General features: G+C 35.2%; 1 protein-coding gene across 1 annotated transcript; it reads left to right on the top strand.

The window, feature by feature from the left end:
- The first annotated feature begins 1,399 nt into the window (after positions 1 to 1,399).
- Positions 1,400 to 4,367, top strand: LOC127869735 (uncharacterized). The gene is made up of 2 exons (XM_052412393.1): positions 1,400 to 1,450; positions 3,027 to 4,367. The coding sequence occupies exons 1-2, from the start codon at positions 1,400 to 1,402 to the stop codon at positions 4,365 to 4,367; spliced, it is 1,392 nt and encodes a 463-aa protein (XP_052268353.1).
- Positions 4,368 to 10,556: the final 6,189 nt, after the last annotated feature.

Here is a 10,556-nt window from a genome sequence, read left to right as displayed (position 1 = left end):
AATGTTCTTTTTTCTATTGCGTAAAAAATATTCTTATTATTTTGAAGGAAGACATCTAAAAACTCTTGATTAAACTAGCTACGTGGCGGTCCACATTCCATATCAACACAAGTCGCGTGCGTTACTGCAGTTTTCAAACATTCCGCGCCGAAGAACAACCTTACTGATCGGTCAAGGGCACGGTATTATATTATCTGCCATTGTATTGAGTAATCATAATGATACTTTTGTTCAATATATAATAACTTAAACTTAATTGTTTACATTAACGCAGATAAGTAAGAGGAAAATACATTAACGACAACTCCATTAATTACTGTAATATGTTGGTCCATTGCATGAGGTAAGCGCATAAAAGTAGCAATAAATGTTCCCACTTCATCAAGTGTATTATTTTACTACTAGTTTAGTTCGTGGCATCGAACACACCATGCAGTGTATGTGACAATATCAGTAAAATAAAATTATATATTTACTTCCATTTTACTTCCTTTTATTTGAAAGATTGGGATATATAATAGGCCGTTGAACGAATTTTTCTTTTGGAAAACTATTCATTTTGCTCGCCCAGGTATATTAGAGACGTAATGTTTTTTATTTAACTTGAGTCATTCAACCGGCATATTACCTGACTAGGCTAATAAATCAATTGTGATGTATAAGGTAAGGCAGGTTTCATATAAGACGTGTCTTTTACACGGGCAGAAGCCATCTTATTTGCATTTTATTGAAAAGCAGTATTGTTAACGTTACATAACATAACTTAAACTTATGTACTGCAACGTGTCAGCTATGATCAGTTTATATGTACATGCACGCGTATTCGCGATCGTGTTAAAAATATTGATTTGTATTTCATGACAATTACCCGAACTATATCACATATTCTTGTCCATATCAGCTTATAACAAGGCCTACGCTGCAGGAATGAAATAACGTAATGCTCAATTTTGTTTATTACACGGGTGTTATTACACTAGTTATATAAATGTAAAATGACGTCATTTTTGTGACGAAATGACATAATTATTCCAGCGAATTTCTTCAGTTAAACTCTTTAACAATGTGAAAAAACGGTGAAAAGAGCATACAATCAAGAGAATATTTGTTGGTCATGTTATAAATAGAATCTTAGATTTGTGGTATTTTTGTATTGAATTTATTAAACTCGTCATCTAAATAAAGATAAAAACTCGGCAAGGCTCGTTTTTATCTTTATTGAGATATATAGGATCTTGCATGAGTGGTCGTTTTGTATTGAATTTATTAAACGAGTCATCTAAATAAAGATAAAACGAGCCTAGGTCATGTTATAAGATAAGTTTAATAAATTCAATACAAAGCGACCACTCATGCAAGATCCTATATTTATCAAATATCTCACTTCAGCACTGTATGGATGGCTGATAGTGGCACAAGACAGGGCAGTATGTCCAGCAAACAAGACTTGGTAAGATGATAAGTCGAGTGCAGTTTGTGTCCAGTACACAATGACAATTAACGCATAGTTTTCCCGTTTATATGTCTGCGTTTCCCCTACCCCTATTATATTTCTTAATGACATTTCAATCTAGATGTTTAATGTTTGCATAACTAAAGGCAGATATACGTTAACATCTTTAGAAAAAAGAACAACGGTAAATTTATACTGTATATCAATAATTGGTCCCAAATTAAATACTTTACTTCTGTACAAAATGTGAGACATTAAAAATGAATACATCCGTTCTCATGAATCTTCTTATAACCCATTTTTCAGTGTCGCACGTGCCAAAGTACGACACTACTTTTTGGCAAACGTTTTTCACAGTTTTCTTTCAAATTATTAAAAAAACTATTCAAACATCAATATATTGTATTTACAGACATAACAATTAAAGTTTATATAATTTCGTTAAATTATGCAGCTTTAACCATAGCAATTTAGTTTATTATCAATAGTTATAACATTATTCGTTCCGCATTTGCAATTTCAGATAATAGAGATTTAAACATTATATGTTTAGTATGTTTATGAATGGATGTCATAAATATATATGAACTCGCCGTTGATTACCGTCTATATTTTCAGTGTCTTTATTTCAATCCACTTAATTCAATTTATTAATTAATTCATGGTTGGCAATACTTGTACCGACTATTGGATTATTCACTGAGAACATACACACGAAATTGTAATATATTTTCACAAGATAATACTTAAGAAATAATATTTTTCTATCATGGTTTGTTGTCGAATAACCCACAGTAAGGAGTATTGATGCGTAGGAATTAAATCACGAGTGCGAAGCAACACGCATCTATACAACTTACTGTGGATTATTCGACAACAAACCATTATAGAAAAATATTATTTCGATTATAACACGATTCTGATTGATTTGGTTCAAGCTTTAGGACGTAACTATATTTTTCAATACTCCGCCTTTCTTAGTACAAAGTTCACTATTTAGTGACGTCATTGATGTGTACAAACATATGACGTCGTTTTCATTCATAAATATTTTGCAAATTACGTCACTTTCATTGAAAACAACAATCGTAGAAACTTAATGACGGCACGTTTATTGATGCTACTGAAAAGCTGACATGCTATAAATGTTTTCTGAATTACGCTTCCTAACCAATAACATTCTTTGTAGGTGTGGTTATGCCACTTATCACCAAATATACAATTTGTTATTTCATTACATTTATACATGCTACATTTATTACATTTCTTTCAGAGCGGGTTTTAGCACGTGCATTTTACTGCAATATTTTCTTTATTTATTCGGAACTATTTTCGAAAAATTAAGCTCCGCCCATAAGTTATTGCAGAATAACCCACGCTTGATTTCCTTCTTTGTCTATAGAAAACAAGTCGCGTGCCGTGTTATAATTTTAATTGATAATACATCGAATGGTATGGCCGTAAAAGAATAATTTAAATTGGAATAATTTTAGTATTGCTGATTTATTTGACGACTAACGATATAATGTTATTTATGACATGTAGCGTGTTTCTAATTAAAACGTTTTTTTAGATTCAGTGGGAAAATACCTCCGTTGAAACATGCACTATACTGAGCTGGCTCGGTTACGGACAGGAGATCATACAGGCTCGGAGAGACGCATACCGGGAGTATGGCAAGCTGTGGACTGCAAGGTTATGTGGAACGGCAACTGTTATTATTGCGGGCAGCAAAGGTGAGGGGCTGAGCAGCTACTTGGAAAGTGATCTGGATATAATGGCTGTAAATAATAGCGTATTCTGTTTAGAAGATGATGTTAAATCAAGTGCCTTTCCTGGAGAGATAACCGTGTTGAGATCACTCAGCCGCATGAGTTACCATGGTCACTGTAGACTGCTGCTGGAGAGACTCGGTACAAAAATTCACAGGCACGTACATGATGCGTTTTGTGATGACGGATATGGTCGCGAACTTTTGAGCAGTGACTTGTATGTTAATAACTGGTCGAACGAACGCTTGGCTGAGGGCATGGTGCAGCATGAGCGTGCGGGACCGTCAATTCCGAGTACAGTGCATGGACACATGCACACTGACTATGTACATGCATTACATTACTACTGCCCCAACATTCTGTCAAAATGGGCCGCAAGACCTCGCCACTGGCCGCCACCGGAAGCCGTTCAGAGGGTCGTATCACTTGGGGCATTTCTTACGCCTGTTGGATTTAAAGGAAGCGAATATCAACATGTTGAATGGAGAGTGTGTTTTAACGCCGGTGAGATCGAACTAATTAGCAATCTTAACGACACTCAAACTAAATTGTATGTTGTATTGAAAATGATAAAGAACGATGTATTACATCCACGTAAGAAAGAAGTTTCATCGTACACATTGAAAAACATCGTTTTATGGATGGCGGAAAATAATCCTCAAGCCTCGTTTCATAAAAAAAGTCTTTTGCAGTGGTTGCACGAAGCATTGGATGCGCTTAGAGTTGCATTGATCACCTTAGAGCTACCATACTATATGATTCCAGAAAGGAATTTGATGGCAACCTCTGGACTGGATGAGGAACAGCAACGCACATGGATATCAACGATCACAGATATGCTCAATGAAGGTCCTAGGGTGATACTCAGACTTCCAAAGATACGACAATGCATCGTAGCTCATCCTGAACCATTACGATGGTACAGCGGGAGGAGAATCGAGGTGGAGTTGCTGTGCCTCATGCGCATGAACAGAGAGGCAATCTGCATGGATGAGAACGGGGAGGTTGACCATACCGATGCGATTTGGCAGGCATTAAAGAGACGAATGGACGAGGTTACAACGGATGTTGGCGTGAGGATGATAATGGAAGGAAGTCGAGTTATCAACGCGGATGCTATTTGTGCTAGAATTCTGATGTAAAACGTTAACGATGATCAATAGATTAGTAACGAGGCGCAACACGTATTTATAACTTTTGAGTACATATTATCTTTAACGAATCACCTGTCATTGTTGCCAAAAACGTGAAAATTATACAACTTATCGTAATAGTGATTTGTTCAGTAATTGATGTTTGACTTGCAGACGTTCGTTTCACTTTTTAAAAATGTGCACAATTTTACAAAAGATTTGTTTACAGTAGGCTGTAAACTTTACCGAAACAATAAATTTCGATACATTTTATTAAAAAATGTCAATCGCATAGATAACAGTAGTTTGCAAAATAAAGTTATGTAATGTAATTTTTCTACATTGTATATATCTTAACAAAATATGTACGTATCGCGCTTGGAAACCAGCGGTATAATATCAAGTTATGCATATATTACTTTTTATGTCCCCCACTATAGTTGTGTGGGACATTGTTTTTGCTCTGTCTGTTGGTTGGTCTGTTGGTCTGTTGGTTGGTTGGTTTGCGCCAACTTTAACATTTTGCAATAACTTTTGCTATATTGAATATAGCAACTTGATATTTGGCATGCATGTGTATCTCATGGAGCTGCACATTTTGAGGAGTGGTAAAAGGTCAAGGTCAAGGTCAATCTTCAAGGTCAGAGGTCAAATATATGTGGCCAAAATCGCTCATTTTATGAATACTTTTGCAATATTGAAGATAGCAACTTGATCTTTGGCATGCATGTGTATCTCATATAGCTGCACATTTTGAGTGGTGAAAGGTCAAGGTCAAGGTCATCTTTCTAGGTCAAATATATGGGTCAAAATTGCTCATGTAATGTAACTTCTGCAATATTGAACCTAGCAATTTTATATTTGACATGCATGTGTATCTCATGGAGCTGCACATATTGAGTGGTGAAGGGTCAAGGTCATCCTTCAAGGTCAAACGTCATATAGGGGGACATTGTGTTTCACAAACACATCTTGTTAGATATAATAGTAGTAACTCATTTTGTCGACATATGTAGAAATGTGACTGGTGTTTATTTGCGTATGCATGTTAGGAAATAAAGTGTGTTTGTGTCATTTGTATCTCATCTTCTTATCTAAATGTTCACTAGGTTTATTGTTGGTATTGTTAACGCATTTGCACTGAATGAATATATGTGTTACTGGAAGTTACTGAAAGTCCACTGGTATTGTTGTTATTGCTGTAAATGTATTGATAATATTCTTGTTTTTCTTGTTGAGTAGAAACATTGTTGTGATTTGTAATATTGATCAAAAAGTATTGAACACATTTTTGCACTTATCGATAAAAATGTAGCATATCTGTGTTCATTCCTATTTTAAATATGTCTTCAATAACGCTATTGTAGCATTCACAAATAAAAAATAAAGTACAGTTGTTTTATGCGAATTGATTAAACTATTTTTCATGTGAATGTATAATTGCTCATGTTTTTTACTGGACAAGTGAATGTAAACTTTTATTGAACACGGATAATCTGTTTTCATCAAAACACATAGCTTGTATTGAATCTAAAGATACAAAGATAAATGTTATAGTATTGATGTTTTTATGCGGAAATATTTTCATACATGATAAACGTAATGGTTGATTTTCGTTTCTCTAGTTATACCGTTAATCTCCTTTTGCTCTAAGCGTGTGTATGCTTTTGTTAGTTTTCTTTTTGTTCGTTTTTTTAGCGAGGCTGTTCTGGAGAAAACCCGAGCTATTGTCATAGCCAGCTCGTCGTCCGCCGTCCGCCGTAGGCGTCGTGATAAAACCTTAACATTGGCCATAGCTTTTTAAATATTGAAGATAGCACCTTGATATTTTGCATGCATGTGTTTTTCATGGAGCTGCACATTTTGAGTGGTAAAATTTAAAGGTGAACATCATCCTTCAAGGTATAGGGTCGAAAAAACAAAGTCAAGGGAAGTAATTAGCTTGAAATGGACATAGTTGTCTGACCTGCCCACGTATATATTTTTGTTAAATTAATCAAAGCGGCGCAGTAGGCAGCATTGTATCTCTGACAAACAAATTGTGGTAAAGGTCAAGGTCAAGGTCATCCTTTACGGTCTATGGTAACAAATACAGATTTAAAGGAAGTAATAAGCTTAAAAAAGGTAGAAAATTATTCAATATTGAACATAGCCACTTTATATATTTGGCATGCATGTGTATCTCATGAGCTGCACAGTTTGAGTGGTGAATCTACAGTCACGGTAGTGGCTTTTAATTATTTGCTACTTAAAATAGAGATTTGTTATAGACAATTATTTTCAAGGGAAGTAAATTATAAAATTATAAATCTCATATTATATATTTCCTTACCAATAATTGAAGTTCTTTTCACAGTTACTGTACAAATTTATTATTTTGATTATTTATAACCCAAATGATTGATTTGTCAAAGTTTTTTTAATGATATAATTATAATTGCTTTGATGTTCATTACATACCTGTGGACTGATGTCCATAGATTCATGATCAACTCTGGCTATGATACTTTTGCCTCAATATAAGAGCATTTGAGTTTTTAAACGGCCGTGGACCATCCATCTACAGCTACACGGTGCTGAAGGACACTGTCCTTGGCTTGGTTATAGGTCCACGGGCGAAGATGTTAATGTTTTTTGTATTGTTCAGTATCGGCTGGATCGTGAGGGGCACTGTGGGAGAAAAAGGACATGTTCTACCATGGCATTTGAAATGGCATTTAATAAACACTGATATGTTCTGGTCACACTCATATGATTGTTAAGCATAAGCACATTTTTGAATTACAGTTCATTAGAGGTATCCAGTTAACATCACTCTTACGCCATTGGCTACACGTATGTTATGGCCATTAAACTGTTGAATGTATACTAACTACCCATTTTGTGTTATAATCATATGAATGGAATGGAATTTTCTGCATTGAATGTATGAGCAATGGAGGACACATCATGTAAAAATGCATGATGCCTGAATACATTCCGAGGGTGTAACTTTGTATGTTTATTAGCAATACAATTAAACTCAGTTGCAAAACCACGATATATTCTTGGTTTTGTATGCTTCCTGTAAGAATGTAGGCGCCAATTTCGCTTTTCGGATGCCTTATTGAATATCTATACTACTAAAGTGTGTCTTATTAACGTCAAGCCTTTAAATCGCTTTATTACATAGTCAATATTACATCTGGCAAGAGATAAGTATTATCATTTGAGCAACTTTTCTGTACAAAATATTATATACCTATAGATAAAACATGAAAGTTTAAGAATATAAATACGTCATATTTAACAATTTCTACGAATCGGATAATCAGAGTTGCCGATTTCATCTTAAATGTTAGAATGTAAATAAAAAGTGTTTTCCAAATATTTAATATGTCGCGCTTGTGTGCAAATAAATACAAAGTCGTGATTTCACGTTATCGACACTGTACAATGGTAAAATCAATACAGGCAGTTTTCATGGCCAGAACAAGGTTACTAAGCTTCTCGACCAATAACAGAGCTTAGAAATAAGCTGGAGAAAATGTGTGCAATTCACGGTAGACAAATCTTTTTTGTTCTTTGTTAATGTAACAGAGTTACATTTCTTAAGATCCGTTTTCAGGTTACAATCTTGCGGAAATGGAAATACGTTATCTACGCTGTTGAACTAGATGTTGAATTCATTGTTTTGTACTATTTCAAAAAATGCAAATTATTGTTTATTAATTTGATAAAACTGGGCATAATGCATGTGCGTAAAGTGCCGTCACAGGCTAATCAGGGACTACACTTTAAGCACAAGCATTATGCCCAGTTTTCTCATAACGCGACTCATTCAAGTACAGCGCTTGATTATTTGATGTTTATATTCGCGATAAAGGTTAATCAAGTGCATGAGAAACGTTTTCTGACGAACATATTTAATCCTTATTGGTATTCTTAATATTGGGCGCATATCAGAGCGGTAATGATGTGAGCCGCGCTCTGCGAAAACTGGGCATAATTCATGTGTTGAAAGCGTCGTTCCAGCTTAGAGTTTGCAAACCACACAGGCTTATCAGCCACTTTCTGCCTAAACTGGATTCTTAATACGAAGATACTTTTTTACAGCGAAAAATACCATTAACGCGATATGTATCGTATCTGATTAGCATGTGTGCGGACTGCACATGATAATATTGAAGGACGCCTCACACACATACATTAATCCCCGTTTTCCCAGAACGCGTCTCGATATATATCTAGCTGTTTCCGAAGGTAGCCGCCAGTGTCAAACCGCGCCTACATTCGTTATCCCGCTCCAAAGATAAACGTCATAGCCCCCGTACATAAAGACGATTATATTTTGCGTTTGTGTAGAGTATCATAATGCAGTTAGCGGTCACTGCGTATTTTGCACTGGAACACCTACCCCTAGTGTTATATCATACGTTTGTTTAACGAATTGTATTACGTTTAGCAGTCATCGTGTAAGATGCACTGAAATACATACCGTGACTGCTATATTTTACGTGTGTTTCATGCAAACAAATGCAAATACAAGCCATCCCGCATTATGACTATTAACACCTTCTGTGGCTATGTGAATATGAATGATAAAGTATAGTTCGCCAATATTAACGTGGCACTGACCTTTATGTTTGACAATATTTAGGTACCGATATTGAAGTGAGTTTAATCTGTTGAAGAGTACAAGAGTGAGTGCACTGTAACGGTCTCACTAAACGAATGCAAAACGCGCAAGAATGCAACCAAATTTAATATTGACCACGATCAATGAGTACAATGTTGAATAGATGGATTGTTGTAATTGTTTGATTGTATTTTTGTTGGACCTTTTTGTTTTACTTTTCATTTTCATAGAATACAGCGTCTTAAATGCTAAACCCGAAACGGTTAACATCTCTATTGATATTGATCACGTAAAGAATTATATTATGACCCATTAGCGGGGGTTGCATTATCAGGAAACAGCACATCAGTTTTCCGCTTGCGTGTCATTTGATATACCGAGTTATTGATCTGTAGCATACAGAATAAAAAAGATAGTTTCTTCAAGACATTTCGAATATCACTACTCTTCCACATATTTCCTAGTGCAAACGACTTCTTAAAGGGACATGTTCAAAGATTGACGCATCGAAAACAAAATCGAATTTTAGTTGCGAATTTCTAAAAATAACTTTAGTATTTATATTGCGGATGATACTTGAAAATGCTGTCGTCAAAATACTGTTATATATTTATCAGTTGATTTTTATTAAACAACCATGAAGCATTGTTTATTTGAACAGATTGAACAGTTTGAAATCTTCTATTTTTTATGAAGATAACTGACAACACGGCACAATATAATATACATCCACTTTAGAAAAAGAAGAATGCTTTTCCACAAGCCTTCGGTTGCAAAAGGATTCGGATTGATATCCAGATAGATTTATCTCTTTTTGTATTTCGTCCATATGGTTTATCATGGCTTGTAAAGACATTAAATGGAGTGCCTTTTTATGTACTCAAACAAACGTGATTGTAAACACTTTACATTAAATGGCAGATATGCGCGGGGAAGAGAAACCGCTTATGTCAAGATGCACATCCTAGAAAATACGGATACATCAATAAATACTTATTGTCTGCGTTTTTAAGATATGAAGATTCAATAAACCTATGTTTAAGAGACGCGGTCACATAATTGTCTGCTGCATTTTATGCATGTATGTTTTTCAACGTCTTTTCCATAGTATCCCTTGTGAGCTAGGGAGCCTTTAGAAGATCTTCTCCGTAGATATCAGGTACTCGTTCTACCAGGATAGCGGAGAATGTTACATACAAGCTGGGGCTAACGAAACAATCTAGCTTACATAAATAGGATTGACTTCTTTCTTACCTTGACATCGTATAACAACGGAATTACAAACATGAACAACAATAGCGTGAAAAATTGGATTCAGGCAAGCAAATACTCGCCCCAAAACGAAATATGATATGCATTATTCAGACCTCAGGGTATGGGGTAAAAGATATAGCGTTGACTGCTTCGTATACCGGAGAAGGAGAAACACATAAGGTCTAATGGTCTCTGTACATCAAACATAAGGTCTAATGGTTTCTGTTCATCAAACATAAGGTCTAATGGTCTCTGTTCATCAGACATAGGGTCTAATGGTCTCTGTTCATCAAACATAAGGTCTAATGGTTTCTGTTCATCAAACA

This window comes from Dreissena polymorpha, chromosome 2 (assembly GCF_020536995.1).
Source record: "Dreissena polymorpha isolate Duluth1 chromosome 2, UMN_Dpol_1.0, whole genome shotgun sequence".
Lineage (NCBI taxonomy): Eukaryota > Metazoa > Mollusca > Bivalvia > Myida > Dreissenidae > Dreissena > Dreissena polymorpha.
Note: the sequence above shows the minus strand (reverse complement) of the source record. Positions and strands in the feature narration are given on the sequence as shown.